Source organism: Podarcis gaigeae (genome assembly GCF_964106915.1).
Source record: "Podarcis gaigeae genome assembly, chromosome: 6".
NCBI classification, from domain to species: Eukaryota; Metazoa; Chordata; class Lepidosauria; order Squamata; family Lacertidae; genus Podarcis; species Podarcis gaigeae.
Genome location: NC_139682.1, coordinates 89249719 through 89271245, shown reverse-complemented (window position 1 = coordinate 89271245; position 21527 = coordinate 89249719). Strand labels below are relative to the sequence as shown.

Genomic DNA, 21527 nt, shown 5'->3' with positions numbered 1-21527 from the left:
GAGCTGGACCATCAAGAAGGCTGATCGCCTAAGAATTGATGCTTTTGGATTATGGTGCTGGAGGAGACTCTTGAGAGTCCCATGGACTGCAAGAAGAAGGAAATCGGCCCTGAGTGCTCACTGGAAGGACAGATCCTGAAGCTGAGGCTCCAGTACTTTGGCCACCTCATGAGAAGAGAAGACTCCCTGGAAAAGACCCTGATGTTGGGAAAGATGGAGGGCACAAGAAGGGGACGACAGAGGACGAGATGATGGGACAGTGTTCTCGAAGCTACAAACATGAGTCTGACCAAACTGCGGGAGGCAGTGGAAGACAGGAGTGCCTGGCGTGCTCTGGTCCAGGGGGTCACGAAGAGTCGGACACGACTAAACAACAAAGGGTCCTTTTCAACTCTACAATTATTATTTTTTAAAAAATAATTTTTATTAGATTTTCCACAATCTAACCACAAAGCAAAATGATACGCAAAAACAGAAAAAGAAAAGGGGGGGGGGAGGGAACAATAAACAGGTAAACAATAACAACAAACTTAATTCTTCACAAATCCAACCTTTTAAACTTCTTGGTTGACTTCCTCAAATCCCTCCCTTCTGAGTTTCCTTGTAATTAAAAGTAACAGCTTTCCAATATCATTATTAAACTAAAACAATTTCCAATTATAGTCCATCTTATTCACTTTTCTTAACATTCTAAATCCCATTTATTTAATTCTAGCCAACTCTACAATTCTTTCCTTCTATTGATTTCCGCCCCGAGGGAAACGCTGCAAACGCGCCTCGCAAGTCCCACTCAGGACAATAAGGACAGACTACTCTTCCCTTTTTTTTAAAATCTCCGTACGTGACATGTCACGTCCAAGCCCGGGGGCGGGGCCGTGAAAAGAGGTGCCTGCGTCCCTTGCGCGCGCACAGCGCGCCGGGGCCACGTCTGTGCATCCGGGAGCGCGTTGGCTCGGCCGCCACGTGACACGAACCCTCCTTCCCCACTGGCTGGCGAGCGGCGCGAGGGTCACGTGGCCGGAAAGGAAAACCCGGAAGCGGGCTAGAGGCCGGATCTCGGTTTCCTTGGCTACGACGGAGAAGGGCGGGAGGGGGGAGGAAAAAAAGGGCCGGTCCCTTCTTATGTTGCGGCGGCGGCGGCAGCAGTAGCAGCAGCAGCACCGCTGAGGGGATGGCACAGAGCCGGGCCTAGCGAGGCAGCTGCCGCCATGAGCGGAGTAGCGGTTGGCGGCCAGGGAAGGAGCGACGGCGGAGGAGGAGGCGGAGGCGGCGGCGACTCTGCAGGCCGCTGGGCTGGCTGGAAACTGCTGGCCTTGGGCCTCCTCTCCGCGTCCTCGGTGCTGGCGGCAGCCCCGGCCGCGCAGGCCATGGGCAGGGAGGAGAAGAGGCGCCTCGGGTAAGAGCAGCGGCGGCGGGAGGGAGGGAGGGGGGCCCGCCTTGTTCCGCCCCCGGGCAGGTCGCCCTGTCAGGGAAGAAGTGGCGCTGCTTTCTTCGCCTGTCACCCAAGCCTTCCTGCCGAGGCTGGGGGGAAAAGCGAGGCCCGAGCCCGGCTTCTCCTTATGGTTCTTTCAGCGGCTATTAGGGTTGGGAAGGGACCCCGAGGGTCATCTAGCTCAACCCCCCAGCAACGCAGGAATATCAAGTTCCTGGCAGGCGGCCATCCAACCCTTAAAAACCTCCAAGGAAGGAGAGAAGCTGCCTCAGGCGGGGGGCCCACCTGGCCGCCGGCCTTGTTCCGCCCCCGGGCAGGTCGCCCTGTCGGGGAAGAAGTGGCGGCGCTTTCTTCGCTTGTCACCCAAGCCTTCCTGCCGAGGTTGGGAGGCGAGGCCCGAGCCCGGCTTCTCCTTATGGTTCTTTCAGCTGCTATTAGGGATGGGAAGGGACCTCGAGGGTCATCTAGCCCAACCCCCTTGCAACGCAGGAATCTCAAGTCGTTCCTGGCAGGCGGCCATCCAACCCTTAAAAACGTCCGAGGAAGGAGAGAACCTGCCTCAAACGATTCTCCGTGTTCATGGGTCTCGTAGTCTGTGAAAAAGGGGGGAACCTGACATGGTTTGCTTTCGTTCTTAGAATCATAGTTGGGAAGGAAGGGGTCCCAAGGGTCATCTAGTCCAACCCCCCCCCAGCAACTCAGGAATCTCTGCTCAAGTTGTTCCTGGCAGGCGGCCATCCAACCCTTAAAAACCTCTGAGGAAGGAGAGAACCTGCCTCAAACAAGTCTCCGTGTTCATGGGTTTCGTAGTCCGTGAAAAGGGGGGGGGGGGACACGTCAGGCGAACCTGACACGGTTTGCTTTCGTTCTTAGAATCAAAGTTGGGAAGGAAGGGGTCCCGAGGGTTATCTAGCCCAACCCCCCAGCAATGCAGGAATCTCAAGTCGTTCCTGGCAGGTTGCCATCCAACCCTTGCTTAAAAACCTCGAGGAAAGAGAGAACCTGCATCAAACGAGTCTCCGTGTTCAAGGGTCTCGTAGTCTGTGAAAAGTGGGGGGGGGACACATCAAGTGAACCTGACATGGTTTGCTTTCGTTCTTAGAATCATAGTTGGGAAGGAAGGGGGTCCCCAGGGTCATCTAGCCCAACCCCCTGGGTTTTCGCCCAGCATGGGACTCGAACCCACAACCCTCGTCTCCACGCTTTACTGAGGAATAATAACAATAAGTGTGTCACTAAGAAAGAGCAGGCTGCAAGATAAAGTAAGGTGTGTTGAGAAGAGGGCCAAGGAAGTGTTGTAAATAAAGCCCCCTCATCTTGGTAGCCTGTAAACGTGTTTTATTAGTCTTTGGTCACTTCTCTTCCTCCTCTCAGCCTCTCTTTTCTCCTCCCTTCCTGGTCGCCTTGAGGGAGTTCCTGTTTGTTATAGGTGACTAGGCCAGTAAGTATTCAGAAGTCTGAGATAATAGGGTTTCTCTCAAGTCAAGAGTGGCAAGTCTGTGTGTCTTGATCTCCACCAAAACCACCCATTTTATAAATAAAGGTTATTCTCCAGGTACAACTCAAAGTTGGGTGGTGGTGCAAGTAAGCTTTCCTCTTACGACTTTTCTATTTCATTATGCAAAATTCTCCAGAGGTGAACAGTCTACTCAGATTATAAGTACTTTGTGACTCTCCTGCTACTTGGTTTTGCTTGGGTTTTTTTTGGAGGAGTGAGCACTTGCTCATATCTCCATAGGCATATACTGTACAAGAGTTGAGGCTTAGCTTACAGTAGACAGCTACACATGCTTGAGCTGAAAGTTCGTGAAAAGTAAGTTAGTATTTCCAAGGGGAGTGAAGGTCTAATCTTGAGTGAAGTATCTGTTGTTAGCTATTTGAGGCTCATCCTTGTGGGTTACTGTGGGAAATAGGAGTATATGGACCTTTGGTCTGATTTAGCAAATCATGAACCCCAGGAACTGGGGTTTTCCTGTTTCGTAGCCTGGTCTGCTAGAGCAGTAAAGTTGGCTAAGCAGCCAAGTTGGCAGCTGGTATGAAAAGTGTCATCCAGCTGATAGAGATAAAAAGCATTTCTTGCTCCTGTAAAATGCAATTCTTTGTATGTTTACTTGGAAGTAAACCTCATGCTTCAGTGAAACTTGCTCTGAAGTAAGTACATAAGATAGCAGCCTAAATCTTACACCAATTTGGGAGTGCATCTCATTGATTTCATGGGACTTCCTTCTGAGTAAACATGCATATGATCAGGGTATAAAAGGTAAAGGTACCCCTGCCCGTACGGGCCAGTCGTGACAGACTCTAGGGTTGTGCGCTCATCTCACTCTAGAGGCCGGGAGCCAGCGCTGTCCGCAGACACTTCCGTGTCACGTGGCCAGCGTGACGAAGCTGCTCTGGCGAACCAGCACCAGAGCAGCACACGGAAACGCCGTTTACCTTCCCGCTATAAAGCGGTACCTATTTATCTACTTGCACTTAAGGGTGCTTTCGAACTCCTAGGTGGGCAGGAGCTGGGACTGAAAGACCGGAGCTCACCCCGCCGCAGGGATTTGAACCGCCGACCATGCGATCGGCAAGTCCTAGGCACTGAGGTTTTACCCACAGCGCCACCCGCGTCCCTTGATCAGGGTATAGAATTGGTTAAAATGATGCTTGGATAAATACACAGCAGCGGTGCCCTATTGAAGTAATGAATTGTCCATAAATGGAACAATGATTGCTGACAAGGTGAATTATTAAAGAAATAAAAGCTCATATATGAAATTTCTTGCTCCAAATTGTTTTTATATTTTATTTGGTGTTTATATATTTTAATTTATTGTTCAAGGTGAGGAAGGGGGCAAGACAGATACTTAAAGAAAGGGCATGTGATGCTGCACGTGATCATGTCAGGATTGCGAAGGGACACAAAGAGCAGAGCTACAAATGTTTTCTGTTTCATGCATTTTCTTTAAAACCTGCTGTGAAAGCAAAGGAGGTGAAGTGGAAGCACTGACAATAACCTGTGGGATTTTTCTGAGACTGTCAGTGTGAAATATGCCGTCCATCACACTTCCTACCTTGGACAAGTTAAGCAAATATTCAGTGTTGGTTCATTATTTGTGGCTACTGTTGGCAACAGACTTTGCCAACATGTGCCTTTCTGAAAAATAGCTAGGGCAAAATGGGTGAGCTTCTAGTACTTCTTAGATACAGGGCATAGGAAAATGAAATGGATTAAAATGGCATGCCTATAGATTATAGACATGCATTGAAATTCTTGTGATGGGCATCACTGGGAAATAAAAGCCATGTGAATGAGCTGACCTGGATCTAGATATGTCAAAGAAGTGAGTCAGTTAAATGCCTTGCAAGCCCATACAGGGAAATCTGGTAGGGAAAGACAGGACTCCACAGCGCCATCTGGTGTCACAGTGTATATCACATATACAACACATATAAAATACTTTTTCTTTACCAATCTAGCTGAGTCCCTGGAGGGCCCAAGAAGCTGTGCTAATCAGTCCAAGTGGGGATGCACCCTCCCATTTGACTTACCATTTCACTTATGCCTTCTTTAGTAATTAGAGGAAATAAGGATCTTTTCCTACATTTTGCAAGCCATATTTTCAGTTCTGCCAACCTTCCCCAACCTGGTTCCCTTTAGAAGTTTAGATATTCTGAACCACAACTGCTATCATCCCTATCATTTGCTTTGCTGGGTTTTAACTGAATATACTTTGTCTTCTACAATACATTGCAGCTTTAGGTAGTATTGTTTTCCTTCATACCCCGAACTGACAAATTATGACTGATAAGAGCCTAAGTATCTTGTTTACTACATGTTGATAGTCTTTTAAAATCTCTTGGTGCAGTGGTCGCTGAGGCCCACTGTGACTGGTAGGGTGGAAGGCAGGGAGGCCGATCAGTACATGGAGGCAGAGCCAATGCCACGCAGAGCAAATGGGTTCCAGGTTTGCCTCCATCATCTTCCCTACTGAGGTCTATAGGAGTAACAGTTCAGGAGGCAGAAAGCGACAGGCAGTGCCACAAACCTTGTATGGTTGAAAGTAAGAAAGGCAGGCAGATGAGGGTGGACTGAGGTTGGTGCAGCAGTGCTCTGCTTGACCTAAATGACCTAAATGATTTGTTTCTGTTTAAACCTCATGGTCAGAGAAGGTTTTACTTCACCAGCTAAATCATTTTCGCTTTTGTCTCTTCTGCAGGAATCAAGTAGTGGAAATGTTTGATCATGCCTATAGTAATTACATGGTGAGTAAAATGACTATATGTACTTTTAAATAACTGCTTCCTTCTACCTTGACTCAATGTATCACATATCATGTTAAGCCATAGCTTAAAACAAACTATGATATCTGTGGTTGAGCAGTGTTCTGGTCCATGGTACTCCAAAGTTCCCGCTGTGTTCCTACTGCCATCGTGACACCGACAAATAATCCAGAGTCAAAACCCATCCTTGTGGCATGTTTGAAGAGAACCACAATTTGCTCTTCACTCACTGGTTGTGGTTTGTTCTGGAGAAATAAAGTACAAGCCTAGGTTCAGATGACACAACAAGTCAGACTTGCAGCCAGCATCTTGCAGCCACATATTGTTTGTTCATATTGAATCATAGTCTGTTTTACACTATGGTTTAATGTGACGTATGAACCAGGCCACTCTGAGAGAGATACGTAAGGTATAAACATATGGTCAATAGGTGATGAATTTCATTATTTTATTTTTTAGGATTTTAATCTTGTGTTCTAATCCTATATGGAAGCAAGTTCAGTTGCTGTTAAGTGACACTCCTAGACCGCAACGAGGCTATGGTTGTGGTCCTGCATAGTCTTAATAGGATTTACTTCTGAGTTTTGTCTGTAATGTTGTAACTATAAGTACTTAAGCACCTGATTTAGTTGTTACACTAAACCATGGTTGAGAGAGCATAGTTGTGGTTTGATGTAATGTCTGTATTCACAGACTAGCTAGCAGACTAAAATTGGAAACATGGTTTGAGATGGATCAGCATGTCCTTACAGTTTGGCATGATATCTGAATTAAATTGTAGTTGTGACTGTTGCTCCACAGTTGGAAGGAAAATGAACGCAGAGAAACTGTGTTAAACCTTACTTTATAAATATTAGGAAGTTCAAGTGATGGACTGTGGTTTGCATTAACCATGATTTAGTGTGCTATCAAAATTCAGCTATAGAGTACAACAAACCAGTGTATTTGTCATAGTGTGATTACTGCAGGGTTTTTGTATTTGCTTTTTGACGCCACTTAGATAATAGATCGTAGAATCATCTTGTTGGATCATCTAGTCCTGCAGTGCAATAATCCTTTGCTCAATGTGGGCTCAATGTGGAACCCACAGTGCAATAATCCTTTGCTCAATGTGGGCTCAATGTGGAACCCACAGCCCTGAAATTAAGAGTCATGCTCTACCAACTGAGCTATCCCTACAGGCAACTTGCACCTGCTTAAATAGCTGTCTCTTGAGAGTTACTTGTACACACCTAAGTCTCACATCTATTAATTGTTCTACAGTTAATAGATGTGAGAATTGACTAATCTACATAAAACTTATAAATAATGCCAATAGTAGTTTTTTAAAACCCAGCAGAGTATTTAACATATTAGGAATGCTATTTTTATCCCCTCAAGATCCTTGTGATGTAGATGATCCTCATTTTACAGGTGAGAACTATGGCAAAGGGAAAACACTTGCCTGCTTAGCTAACAAGGGCAGTTTGATAAGTTATGTTCTGATAAGGTATCCTTATGATAACATTTTTACCTTATGTTCTGATAACAAATACCATGGCACAGGCACCTGGGACTGCAAGCTATGTGATCCAGCAAGTTCCTGGTGAAATCTCACTCCTCCCACAAATTCTCCACATGCTAGAACAAGCCACTATTCTGTTTATTATGCCTCTGTTCAGTGAGGGCAATAGTAATCTTCTTACAGGGGTATGGTAAACATTATTGACCCAGTGTATGAAAAGCACTTGGAGCATGTAGTTAGTTCAAGTGGGCCTCTTCAACAACAAAATGTTGCAGTGATAATTTCTACCGTTCAGGTTTCCAGCCATACCATGTCTGTTGAGCATAGAATGCACACACTGGTGTCCCGTCCCAGCTACTTTAAAATCATGGCTCTGTCCTTTTATTTATGTGGATAATTTTCGCTTCTGTTCTTGGGGACACATAAAAATAATTCCTCTGTATAAACCAGAAAGTCGCCTCTCTAGACATTTAGATGGTGTTTAAGCTTCATTTTCCAGTCCTTCCATTCCACTACCCCCTCCAAAAAACAAACAAACAACCCTCTGGTTGTCCAGTTTATGCTCTCAACAGTCAATTTTATGTGGGCACTGATTTTACTAACCATGTTTTTTACTAAATATGTTTGCAAACCTCAGAGTTTCCCTAAATGCTGAAACCATCTCCTTGTACATAGTTCACTCCAGTTTGGCAATAAGCAACAGTGGTCAAAGTACTGAATCTGAGTTAGAGTGTGGGATTATTGTTAAGAAGGAGCAATGGAATTCAAATTTACACTGCTTGTTGTGAAATACAAGTGCATATAGCAGCTTATTAATAGTTTGTGGTTGTTGTGTATTGGCTTTATGCTGTCTTGACACAGACACAGACAGTGCGTTTTACTCATGTACAGTTTACATAAATGATACTCTGTTGTTACGTGTTTAGGAATAAAATGCAGTCTTTGAGACAATGGTGCGGATTTGAACCCTAATTATTAAACAATTCTATGGCCTTTTAAACTGTGTGTTGGAAGGTTGTTTTTGTTTGTTACTATGTTATGTATTTTTGTGTTTTTTTATATTGTAAACTGCTTTGTGATCCTCCAGTGAAGGGGGTAGTGTAGAAACACAACAAACAAACAAAGTCCGTTGTACATAAGGTGTTAGGAAATGTCCTTCAGTAGACTTTAAAACTGAACCTCTCTTGTGGAAGGGAAATACCATAGTGAGCTGGGATTGTACTTTTTGCAGGGAAACAGTGGCTTTCTGTTCTACATTTGTAGCATGAAATGTTTGGGTTATGTGAAAGCATGACTTGGCATATCCTGGAAGCTTTCAAGGCAAAAGGATATGTATTTGCCACGTATACTAGGGTATTAAATAAACAAATTGTATTTCTTGTGTTTGCGAACCTGGCAAACAAGATTATGGTTTTGTACTTTATCAGATGGTATGATAGTGACATGTTCTGCAGGCTGCCATAAAGTGCTGATTTTTACTGCTGCTTTAATTTTGTTTTGTTTTGAAGGTAAATCTGCTACATAACAAAATATAACCGATGTTCCCATTATTAAACACAGTATATAACAGGAAGCTTTCTGCCTGTAGTTATCAGTGCAATTCCATACGTGTCTAGTTGAATATATGTTTCACTGAGTTCTATGGGGTTAGGATGGCAGCTTAAAAATAGTTGTTTTCCATTGGGGTTTTATAAAGAATTGCACAGGGCTTGTAGCCTTGGACCAATGTTGAATTTTCCACACTTCTATGGGGTGATGCTGAGGAGGTGCAAATGCTCCTATTTGCTTCCAAAGAAATATGAAATGAGATACAAACTTGGAGATCTCATCTGTCAGTATCTGGATTATTTGGAGAACTTCATTGTTAATACAGTGGCCATAGCTTGGGTAACTTATATTTTGTATTCAATACACATATACTTGCATACGTTTATATGTGTATGTTTCAGTAATCTTGTCCATTTTGTTGTTCCCTAACCACCAACGTACCCCAAATTTCAGCATACCCTTTGCACTTTTTTGCATTAAACAGGAACATGCCTACCCAGCCGACGAGCTCATGCCTTTAACTTGCCGTGGAAGAGTTCGTGGTCAAGAACCAAGTCGTGGAGATGTGGATGATGCCTTGGGAAAGTTAGTACTTCGAAATAATTTTAGTTCAGTGAAACAGCAAAAATCTTGTTTCAGGTTCGGTGCTGTAGAAACACAGCCCCACGTGCCTTATAAAGAAAAACACAGGCAAATGCATTCATTTCCACAGTCTTTGGATATAATAATGTGGAAATAACCCCTGGACCCAGGCACTTTATAGAATCTTCATTGGGAAGTGGGCCCTGCCCATGCAGTCCTTTTTTGCCACAAAAAAATACATAAGCAGAATCTATTTGCGAAGGCTTTTGTTCATACAAGCTCTAACTTACACTAAGGGTTTTATGGAAAGTAGAGCAAAGCTCTACTCCCATGCCACACAGATTGCGAAGTTTGTATTGTGGAGCCATAAGTCAATGCCACTCCCTCCTTCCATCTAGCTATATTGCTTCATGGCTGGAATAAGTTGCAGTTGGTTAATTCCTTTATGGTCTAAACCACTGAGCCTCTTGGGCTTGCCAATCAGAAGGTCGGTGGTTCGAATCCCCACGACGGAGTGAGCTCTCGTTGCTCTCTCCCAGCTTCTGCCAACCTAGCAGTTCAAAAGCACACCAGTGCAAGCAGATAAATAGGTGCTGCTGTGGCAAGAAGGTAAACGGTGTTTCCGTGTGCTCTGGTTTCCGTCACAGTGTTCTGTTGTGCCAGAAGCGGTTTAGTCCTGCTGGCCACATGACCCGGAAAGCTGTCTGCGGACAAACGCCAGCTCCCTCGGCATGAAAGCAAGTTGAGTGCTGCAACCCCATAGTCGCCTTTGTCTGGACTTAACCATTCAGGGGTCCTTTACCTTTTTACCTTACTTCCTTTGTAGTACAGTCATACCTCGTGTTGAAGTAGCGTCAGGGTAAGTATTTTCGGGTTGCGTGCTGCAGCGACCCAGAAGTAACGGAGTGCATTACTTCTGGGTTTTGTCGCTCATGCATGCGCAGATGGTCAAAATGACATCACGCACATGCGCAGAAGTGGCAAATTATAACCCGCACACGCGGGTTGCGTTCGCTTCTGGAGGCGAACGGGGCTCCGGAACGGATCCCATTCTCGTCCAGAGGTACCACTGTACTTATTTGGATAAAATTCCATACACCAAATATGTGGTAAACTTTTGCACATTTGGCCTAAAAAGTGGATACCGAAAATAGTGGAGTTCTGACATCGGTGGCAGCAGTTGTCTGGGAGAGGGCAGGTACCAATGCCTTGAAGAAAATACAAGAATTGCAGACAGCATCTTGTTTCACTAGGTGTGAGGACTACGAAGAGAGCGCTAGTTTTGTTCCTCCTGCGCACTCAAAACATGCACAATGAAGTTCTGGCTCCTTTGCACCGGAACTTCTCCATTCAAACTGATGTCTTCTTTCTTAGTAATAATGTGTCATACTGTATTTTGGATGTTTTGCTGTCGCTACAGATAAAGTGTACTGGGTTCTAATGTGTTCTTGTGCTTGCTTCTCCCCCACTCAGGTTTTCACTGACACTGATTGATACTTTGGACACTCTTGTGGTAAGTTGGGTCACTTCTGAATGTTATACTTGCACTTCCATTTTTTAGAAGTAAATTCTTTGATGTGTGTGTAACTTATGGTTTAAGTCCACTTTAATCAGATGGCTTTAGAGACCTTTATTATTATGAAGAAAAACGGTTTCCGCATTGTATTGCAAATAAAAAGTGGTTCCCTGATAGTCTCAGACTTAGGACCGGCCTTGGAGAATACAAGAGTATTTCTAAATACTGTGAGACCCAACCAGCCTTCTTGCTCTGTATCTCATTCTCCTCTTCCATACCAGGAACTCTTTTGAACTTATCCCTCTCCTGTCAACTTGTACTTCATCTCTTCCTGCTTGCATCACCCCCTTGCTTCTTTTGCACATTCTGTTTCTTTTTGCCCTCACAGACTTGGATGACTCAGGAGGAACTGTGGGTGCTTTTGAAATAAGTGTGGTTTATTTCCCATCTCCCTACACCCACCTTGCAATTCAGCCCACACTTAATTGCGACATTACAAAACTTCTGAAAGTGGGTTTAGCAGTGAGTGGCATGGTAAATATGAGTGGAGCTGCCAGCTCAGTATGTGGAATGTATCGGATGATGAATTGATCATGTGCCTAAACATCCACATTCCTGATATGTTTATTTAGCCACATAAGTTGACCTCTGGAGGTAAGGTTCAATTTCCCACGAGTATAGAATCCCCAGATCCAAGCGATCTTACAGGTCTTGTGTAATATACTGGAAGTTTGAAACCTGCCCAAAAGTCAGTTGTCCGGTTTGGGAGGATATCTGTAATTACCTCCTCATTAATAAGTTTCACAGCAGGGAGGATCAAATTGTTTACAGCTAATTTTTGTTTTGCAGGTGTTAAATAAAACCAAAGAGTTTGAAGAGGCTGTCAAAAAAGTGATCAGAGATGTTAATTTAGACAACGACATTGTAGTATCAGTGTTTGAAACTAACATAAGAGTCCTTGGGTAAGTTTGATGCCAGAGGAAAACAAACCACATTTCAGTTTGTCGAGTTCTGGTACTTTCTGTGCTGCTTTTTAGTCGGAGGTGAATATGCCTGTTCCATAAGTGTTTAAGAATAATAGAAATGGTGCATCTGCTACCTTAAGAAACAGGCAGCAAAAGTTTTAGTTCTAGCTTTTCCTGCATTCATCTCCACTTAGCTGCAACCTTGCATGCTCAAATCCTAAGAAGTGTCCTTTGGTGAAAGTTTGATAGCTGAAATAATATATACCGTGGGCATTTCCCCCTACTTATGGGAAATGTTTGCATAAGGACTAGATAAGTTAAAGACCTAAAAGCTGAGATGGCCTAAGATTTGGATGGCTTTAAAGGGGGATTAGACAGATTCACGTGGGATAAAACTAGCAATGGATAAATGTTGCCTCTATGCCCAGCAGCAACAGCTCTCTGAATGCAAGTTGCTCGAGCACAAAAGTGAGAGAGAGCTTTTGCCCTTCTGTCCTGCTTTCTTACAGACACCTTGTTGGTTACTGTAGGAAACCGGATCCTGGACTAATCTAGGCTTTTAGTCTAACCTGGCAGAGCTCTTCTTAAGTTCTCAGGAAGTTACATTCTGTACTCCATATTTTGCATGATTTCAACATTCCAGTGGAATAGCAGTATAGTGGTAGCTCCGGTTGCAGACGGGATCCATTCCAGAGGTCTGGCCGGATCCTGAGGCTTTCGCAACTGGAGAGACCACTTCTGCTCACGCACGTGCAACGTAGAGTGCTTCTGCGCATGCGTAACCGGAGGGATACATAAGCGGAGGTACGACTGTATATACATAGCCCCATTTTAAACGTCTTCTCCAGAAGTGAAGAGCATTTAGATCTGTTGACTTTATTTTCTGCTACTCGACTTACATTTGGAACTGATACAGATCGTGTTGTGTAATGGTTAGGGTGTTGGTTTATGAGCTAGGAGACTGGGGTTCGAATCCCCACTCAGCCACAAAGTTCACTGGTTGATCTTGGGTCAATCACTGTCTCTCAGCCTAATCTACCTCAAAGGGTTGTTCTGAAGATAAAATGGGGGTGGGCAACCGTGTACACCACCTTGAGCTCCTGGAAGGGAATGGGAAGTGTAATAAATATGTGAAATAAATGTGCTAACCGCAGTTTAAGGAAGCGGTTTGCAGGGAGATGTAATCCATCCTCCCCACCCTGCTGTTCTGCTCTGCTGCAGTGATGTCTGGGGTCACTGTCAGCCCCAGTTGAGAAAGTGCTAATGCTTGAACGTTTGGCACCAGCCCTTAAGCAATACCATGTTTGAGCTTGGTATTTTTATGTGCTGAATTTCATTCTTGTCCTTTCTGTGTTTTTAGAGGTCTTTTAGGTGGGCACTCAGTAGCAATCATGCTGAAAGAGAAGGGTGAAGACATGCAATGGTACAACGGAGAACTTCTGCATATGGCAAAACAGTTGGGCTACAAGCTTTTGCCAGCTTTTAACACCACCAGCGGTCTTCCATATCCACGAGTAAGTATATAATGTATTGTGAGGGCAGTTGATAATTTTGATTCTTGTTGATTTAGATATAAATTCTCATAGAATCCTAGAATTATAGTGTTGGAAGGGACCACAAGGGTCATTTAGTCTAATCCTCTGCAATGCAGGAATCTTTTGCCCAATGTGGGGTTTGAACCCAAACCCTAAGAGTAAGAGTCTCACGCTCTACTGACTGAACTATCCCATGGTATATTTTCATATCTCTTGATTGCAAGATGTAAATCTGTTAAGAAGCATACGATACCAGTTAATCCTGTTTGTAGCTTATTTTGTATTTAAAACGATTGCCACCATGTCTATCCTGTGCCCTTTAATTTTCAAGTTCTCTGTTCCAAACACGCTGTATGCTTGAAAGTCAGGAATACTGCCAGAGTTTACTGTGAACTCGCTGTTCTCTCCATTCTAAACGGCAAGCTGTTCTTGAACTCAAAGCACCAGAGATTTCAGTGTTGGGAACTGCTGCCGCAAACTTCAGAAATGATTATGGCTACATGCAGGTGGCAGCAGCAAAATGTCTGGGGAAATGCGGATCTATGGCAACCCATGTTGTCAGTGTCGTTTTTGCTGATTTTCCATAAAAATAGCTCAAAAAAGGTCAACAACTTTGCCCCCCGCAAACAAGTTGAACAACTGTCTTGTCCAAATTTTCACTGTTTGAAATATGGCAACCCTAAGTTATGGCCATAGTCTATAGGTGGTGAGCTACATGCTTAGCCATGAAAGTTGCTTTAAAATAGTCATCTGGAAGTGTGCTGTTAGCATTCCTATTTTAGTCTAGATGACATAAAATATGTGCAAGCATTCTCGTGTCTAAAGCCTAACGCACTTTACACGATGCCAAGAAATATAAATGTTTTGAACGTTGCACTTTTGTGTTTGTCAAGATGTCTTGGTCCATATTGTCAGGTAATGGAAACCTAAAGGATTAATGTTAACTTTGGTAGTTTGTATAAAGTCTGTTTGTGTATGGCACCAAATTCTGACATTTGTCTGAAAGCCAGCTTACCAACTGTTCATGGTGCCTCGGGTTGTTGTTGTTTAGTCGTGTCTGACTCTTCGTGACCCCATGGACCAGAGCACGCCAGGCACTCTTGTCTTCCACTGCCTCCCGCAGTTTGGTCAGACTCATGCTGGTAGCTTCGAGAACACTGTCCGACCATCTTGTCCTCTGTCGTCCCCTTCTCCTTGTGCCCTCCATCTTTCCCAACATCAGGGTCTTTTCCAGGGAGTCTTCTCTTCTCATGAGGTGGCCAAAGTATTGGAGCCTCAGCTTCACAATCTGTCCTTCCAGTGAGCATTCAGGGCTGATTTCCTTAAGAATGGAGAGGTTTGATCTTCTTGCAGTCCATGGGACTCTCATGAGTCTCCTCCAGCACCATAATTCAAAAGCATCAATTATTCGGTGATCAGCCTTCTTGATGGTCGGGCTCTCACTTCCATACATCACTACTGGGAAAACCATAGCTTTAACTATACGGACCTTTGTTGGTGCATCGGGTACTTTGCTTTAAAACTCTATCCTGAACTCAAGGACCGTGTTTTTCATGCAGTTTTCATAAGTTGCGTTCTATCTGCTAAATTTGATTGCTTAATTTACTACTGTAGCAGTAAACGGTTTTGGTGCCTTTTCTTCTAGGTTAACTTAAAATTTGGTGTAAGGAGTCCAGAAGCTCGAACAGGAACAGAAACTGACACTTGTACAGCTTGTGCAGGTACCTTGATCTTGGAGTTTGCTGCTCTGAGCCGCTTCACAGGAGCATCAATATTTGAGGTTTGAATACGGGTTATAATTCATCATTCCTTTTTTTAATTTATAACTTCTGTTAGTGTGGTGTTTTATAGCATTTCAGTGTCAGTATATCTATTGCTGAATTGGGAACTAAATCTGTCATAATAGGAGTTTAGTAAATGGTTTCTCTATTCGGAGGCTTTGCGATAAATATTCCAGAAATTCTGTACTTGGATTGCTCTTATCAGTGTCTTGTTTGTTGCACTCTAATCAGTATTGTAAACATCTTGGCATAAACTCGATGGTATAAGCAGCAGTTTATTGTTAAACCTTTGTTTCCCGTAAGCTGCTATTTATTGGCATGTGTTTGTATTTATGGTGGGCATTGCACTTGCATCAAGGAAGAAACCAATGTTTTTTTTCTCTTATGGTGTGCTGATTATGTTGATATTGATTCCCAACAGTAGCAACCAATATTCTTGTAGCTTTGCTCTACTGTACCAAAATAGACTGAACGCTGGACCAAAAATCCCCAGTTCAGATTTTTCCTAAATAATACCCAAATTGCCTTAAGCTATTTAGTCTCTCTCTTCCCCCTCCCCCTTACATTGTTAATAACTTTGCTTGTGGAATTGTTTGCTATCTATTACTATCTGGGTATTATGTGAGTCTTAGGGCGGCCTTGTAATTTGGCAGTTTTCTAGTTGCTTGTGACAGTAGCAATTTACACAGGGTAGCATCTAAAGGCTGTGCATATGGCACTTTGGTAATTTCTTTCCAGTCTTAAAGAGTGACTGGTTCTTAAACTGGAAGGGCTGCCGTTCCAGCTGATGGATAGAATCTCCATTGACATACGTGGAATCAGGAATGAATAGCCATTATTGGCAGCAAGGAGTGTCATAATTGTAAAGGAGAGAATTGCTTTTGGGTGATTAACATTGATTATGTTAATCTATGCCAAGTCGGCAAACCCTTTCAGCTGGGGGCCGTTCCACTGTCCCTCAAACCTTGTGGGGGGCCGGACTATATTTTGAAAAAAATAATAATGAACAAATTCCTATGTCCCACAAATAACCCAGAGATGCAATTTAAGTAAAAGGACACATTCTACTCGTGTAAAAACACGCTGATTCCAGATGGTCTGCGGGCCAGATTTAGAAGGCGATTGGGCCGGATCCGGCCCCTGGGCCTTAGTTTGCCTACCCATGATCTATGCTCTACATAGACTCATTGAAATCAATTGGTAAGTTACCTAATTCCATGATATCAGTGGGTCTGACTTACTCCTTTGTACCTTAATTTAGCTATGCAAAATACTTCAGAGCTCTCTAATTATAAATGTGGAATGAATGGATACACCAGTTGTTTGCATCAGATTTCCCCCCCCCCCCCATTTTCACCATTGTATTTAAACAGCATTTAACTGGAAATGTTGACTTTGTTTGCTGCAGGAATATGCACGGAAGGCACTTGATTTTCTTTGGGAGAAAAGGCAACGCAGCAGCAACTTGGTGGGAGTCACAATTAATATTCATACGGGTGATTGGGTCCGCAAAGGTATGGCACTTTGCAACTGTGTGCCCTTGTGGCTCATGCAGAAATGGGAATTTGCAAAGCACATATGCAGTATTGGACCTCTTTCATGCTGGGGAGGCCTGTATTCTTACCCTGACATGAGAGACCTAGGATTTGTCAGGCTGCAACCTAATGAATGAGTAGTTAACCTTTTAAATGTATGGGCTATAAATAAGATGAGTTGCTTGTGGCTGCTCCCCTTGGTCTTATTTGGTTCAACCATCTTTACCTAAAGAAGGGCAAACATTCCTGCAAGTAGAAGAGCAAATAAAAGGAATTGATAGAAGTGTTTTATGCAGATGAACAGAATGCTAGAAAAGTATTTGCTTAAACTACACTGTGGCCTGGATCAGGCCTACGAAGCTGCGAAGCCCCATCTTCTTCCCTGTCGGAGTGCTGGCCGCCTTCTCCACACCCGGCAATGGTGGGGAAATAGTCCCACTGCAGCCATGGAGAGGGCTAAACCTTTGCTCTCGGTCCAGCACAGGGATGGGAATGAATGTGGGGTGTGAATGAAGGAACAAATGACTGACTGACTGAATGAATGAATGAACGAATGTGTTGTGCATGTGTGGTAGAACCAGGGCAGAACCTTTTTAGCTGCACCTACCTGTGTGTATTTGCTGGTACATAGCCCTTGAAGAGCTGGCAAGCTGGAAGGTGCCCATCAGGGTGGCAAAGACTACCCACCCCCTGATCCATGTGGATTTTAAGAAATAAAACAGAAAGTATTGTATTGTGCTGAGTGCAACTTCTCACAGTTTCTTTGTTTGTTTCTTGGCTGTACTCCTGCCCAAACTCTTTAACAGGGGCTTCTTTCGCAGGAATGAAAACTAGTTGTAAGGTCAATCTTAAATATATAACAGGTGTTTCATCTTTTTTCCTAGATAGTGGTGTTGGAGCAGGTATAGATTCATATTACGAGTATTTATTAAAGGCCTACGTCTTGCTTGGAGATGACAGTTTTCTAGAAAGATTTAACACGGTAAGTCTCTTGCATGAGATTTTCATGAGGTGCATTTCATGAGGTATAATGAGTTGTATGGCTCCTTGCAGCATCAGTTGCACTTCTTCCCTCAATAATGTATTATTTCAGAACCAGAAAATATTTTTTGCCATGGTACCATAGCATATCCTAAGAAGCGACCACTGGCCAGTATCTGCTTGCCATAAAAGTCCATCTGGCTCCAGACATGAATAAATCTACAGGAAGGGCTTGTTAAAGGATTCCCTTTGAATTTAATTGAGTATCCCTATTCAAAGTGCCTTAGTAGTGAAACATTGGCTACATTTGTGAGTTGGAAATGTAAATTTTATGAACAAACACCATGCAATATATTTGCGAAAGATGAAGACTGGACTGTGTTGCTTTTTATTAAAGCTAATCTCCCTGGGTAAAACCCTATTCAGGTGAAAGGCTGCTAGCCTCCTTACATGAACTCTTGATGCATCAACTTTAAAATACAGTGGTGCCTCGCTAGACGAAAAGAATCTGCGATTCTCTTCGTCTAGCGGTTTTTTCGTCTTGCGAAGCAAGCCCATTGACAGCTTAGCGGATTAGCGCTACAGCTGTCAAGCGGCTTCCAGCGATCAGCTGTTAAGTGGCTTATCAGCGGAACAGCTGATAAGCGGCTTAGCGACTTAAGAAAAGGGCGGAAAAAGCGGAAAAAACCCGCGGGGGGATGCAAGATTTTTTTCGTCTTGCGAAGCAACCCCATAGGGAAATTCGTTTTACGAAGCGCCTCCAAAACGGAAAACCCTTTCGTCTAGCGGGTTTTTCATCTTGCGAGGCGTTCGTCTTGCGGGGCACCACTGTACTTAAACAAATTCCAGATGTCGCCCTGACTAAAAGATTGAGGGAATTTACTGAGCAGCGATGTGCTAAAGGCAGAGCAGCTTATGTGTCACAATCCAGCTCAAACATGAAGGGAGGGTAAAACAATTAATCTGTGTGATATTTAGCAATTTTGTTATATGGCAGGGCTGTGGGAGCTCAAGCTTTAAATCATTCAAAGAGGAACAAGAAATTCCTGGAATGACACCCCTCCAGCTTTCCTGCCTGTTTAATTTCATTTAATGAATGCACTGCACAAAAATTATCCAACGTTAAGCCAAGCGTGGCAGAAATTGCACCCCTTGCTGTTGCGGCCAGTTGCATGAGTCTTTCTTACCATCCTTTCTCAGCTGGACTCTTCTTGATTAGGAAGCCTGTATGACTTACTCAGGGACGCGGGTGGCGCTGTGGCTTAAACCACAGAGCCTAGGGCTTGCCGATCAGAAGGTCGGCGGTTCGAATCCCCGCGATGGGGTGAGCTCTCGTTCGGTCCCTGCTCCTGCCAACCTAGCAGTTTGAAAGCACGTCAAAGTGCAAGTAGATAAATAGGTACCGCTCCGGCGGGAAGGTAAGCGGCTTTTCTGTGCGCTGCTCTGGTTCGCCAGAAGCAGCTTAGTCATGCTGGCCACATGACACGAAAGCTGTACGCTGGCTCCCTCGGCCAGTAAAGCGAGATGAGCGCCACCACCCCAGAGTCGGCCACGACTGGACCTAATGGTCAGGAGTCCCTTTCTCCCTTTACCTATGACTTACTCTCCTGTTAATTCTCTTGTGTGGTTCGGTGTCCTCTCAGCTGTTTTGCATGACATTAAGGAGAGGCAAGTGCAACATACAATTTAGTGTGTTTAGATCTTAACTTTGCAAATGAATTTGGTATGAAAAATGAATGTGGGCTCACCAGGGTCTGATGTTTTGCAGCATTATGATGCCATAATGAGATACATTAGCCAACCACCTCTCCTGCTTGATGTGCACATACACAAACCAATGCTTAATGCTCGGACCTGGATGGACTCCCTACTAGCCTTTTTCCCTGGTTTGCAGGTAGGTTTATCAGAGGTGCAGTAGCATTTAACTTTTCAGTCCAGTGATGACTATTTAGTTGTGGGGTTGAGGTGAGAAGTATTTGTTTTCAAAGCTCTATAAATGTTCAGGACGCTGTAATTGGAAAAAAAAAGCAAAGAATGGTTGGTGTAAGCTTTTGAACTTGAAATATGATGTCATAGAAAAGTAGTCTTCCGGTGGGGAAGAATAATCTTTTACAATTGCTGTCTCTAGCCGTGTTAGCATTGTGCAATCAACACTTGGTGGCTGTGTTCTGCAAATAAAATCAGATTTTTGTAAAATTAAATTTCTTTTGTATCCCACTAACCTGGAGCGTATCATTCTCATGTCTATATTATATAACGCATATCAAACATCTAAAATAGGCTCATAGTATCGTTAGAGCAACAGTTCTAATGGTTTTGTCATGGCCTTTGGTACAATAAAGCTTACTTACTAATTGCCCACCAAATGCCCTACTCTCACATTTTTAAGGAGTTTTGTTGATATTTTGTTAGACATCCTTAAATCTTTCTTTTATGTTATTAGCTGCTACTTCCTTCTCTTGCCTCTAATACACAGTGTTCCAAAATTATTTTTTTCTTGACTAGAATATTCTCTCAGTATTTCGATCTTTATTGGTAAATCTTCCTTTCCTTCCTCTATAAACGGTAGCTTCTAAATTTGGTCCGGCTTATGGTACTGCAGACAAATAAACAGCCTTAAACAAGCCTTACTTTTTTGTGTTTTGCTAGTCTGCAGCAGCCATTTTGCCAAAAACCATGGTGGGAGGGGGAAGAGGAAGGAGAGATTGCACAAATAAGAGAGCACATTTTCCTTCCTTATTTGCCTTTTGCAAGGTTTCAGAGAATTTTCCTGTCCCCACCCACATCATTTTGGAGTAGAAATTTCTGTGGCTGGGAATGCATTAGGAATATCATTACATAAACATTGTTTAATTCCTCTATACACGAGTACTCTTGGAAATATCTGGTTTGGCATCTAAGATATCCAGAAAGCAATTTTCTCAAAGCAGTTCCTAATAACTTTGAGCTAATAACTTTAACGCTAAGAATATAAACATATGGCCAACCTGACATACCAAACCAAATATATGTTAATCACTGGTTTCAGCACATGTGTACATATGATTATTCTGTCTTTTGCTTAATTAACCAAGTGCCATTCTGCTCTCTGATGTTTCCTTGTCTTACGCCGTGGCCTGTGTAAGAAAAAGGAATAACCATGGGCTGGGGGCAGGTGGTGGGAGATATGGAATTGGTCATTATCTGACAGGAAAGGGGCTTATCTAAAATGCCTTACATTGGTACTATCTGTTTGGATTATAGGTCTTGAAAGGTGATATCAGGCCAGCTATAGAAACTCACGAGATGTTGTATCAGGTGATAAAAAAGCATAACTTTCTTCCAGAGGTAAGGCGGTTGGCTTGTATTATTATCATTGTGATAGATAGATAGATAGATAGATTCTTTATTGTCATTACACAAGTGCAACATTGCACAAGTGCAACGAAATTGGATGCCATCCCTTAAAAACAACAAAAGCAAAACAACAACAACAACCAAACAAGCCACATTCCAGCCACACCCACACCCATCAAACTCCCAGGTCACACTATCGAGTTACTGCATTTAAGAAGGCCACAGCTCTTGGATAGAAACTATTTTTCAGTCTATTTGTCCTTGACTTGATGTTTCTGTATCTCCTGCCAGAAGGCAGTAGTACAAACAGACTGTGTCCCGGGTGAGATGCATCCTGCAGGATATTGTTTGCTTTCCTAAGACAACGGGAACCGTACAGTTCTTCCAAAGATGGGAGGGGATGACCAATAATCCTTTGGGCTGTGGTTATGACCTTCTGGAGCACCTTCCTCTTCCTAGCTGTACAGCTGGAGAACCAGGCACAAATACAGTATGTGAGAATGCTCTCTATGGAGCCTCGGTAGAAGGACACCAGCAGTCTCT

The 21527-nt window shown here is 43.5% G+C and overlaps 1 protein-coding gene across 3 annotated transcripts in view; it reads left to right on the top strand.

Moving 5' to 3' along the window:
* Positions 1–1011: 1011 nt before the first annotated feature.
* EDEM3 (ER degradation enhancing alpha-mannosidase like protein 3) overlaps positions 1012–21527 on the top strand; it is a 37193-nt gene continuing 16677 nt past the window's right edge. For 2 of the 3 annotated variants that reach the window (XR_014565537.1, XM_083743820.1), the window contains exons 1-11: positions 1046–1396; positions 5638–5683; positions 9238–9338; positions 10809–10848; positions 11701–11813; positions 13177–13330; positions 14997–15131; positions 16541–16646; positions 17552–17649; positions 19417–19542; positions 20892–20975. Coding sequence is in view for 2 of the 3 variants with exons in the window: in XM_083743820.1 (XP_083599946.1) it covers positions 1209–1396; positions 5638–5683; positions 9238–9338; positions 10809–10848; positions 11701–11813; positions 13177–13330; positions 14997–15131; positions 16541–16646; positions 17552–17649; positions 19417–19542; positions 20892–20975 (1191 nt within the window). In the remaining variant the exon portion in view is untranslated. Of the gene's footprint in view, positions 1397–5637; positions 5684–9237; positions 9339–10808; positions 10849–11700; positions 11814–13176; positions 13331–14996; positions 15132–16540; positions 16647–17551; positions 17650–19416; positions 19543–20891; positions 20976–21527 lie in introns of all 3 variants that reach the window. The other variant, XM_083743821.1, reaches the window with a different exon arrangement.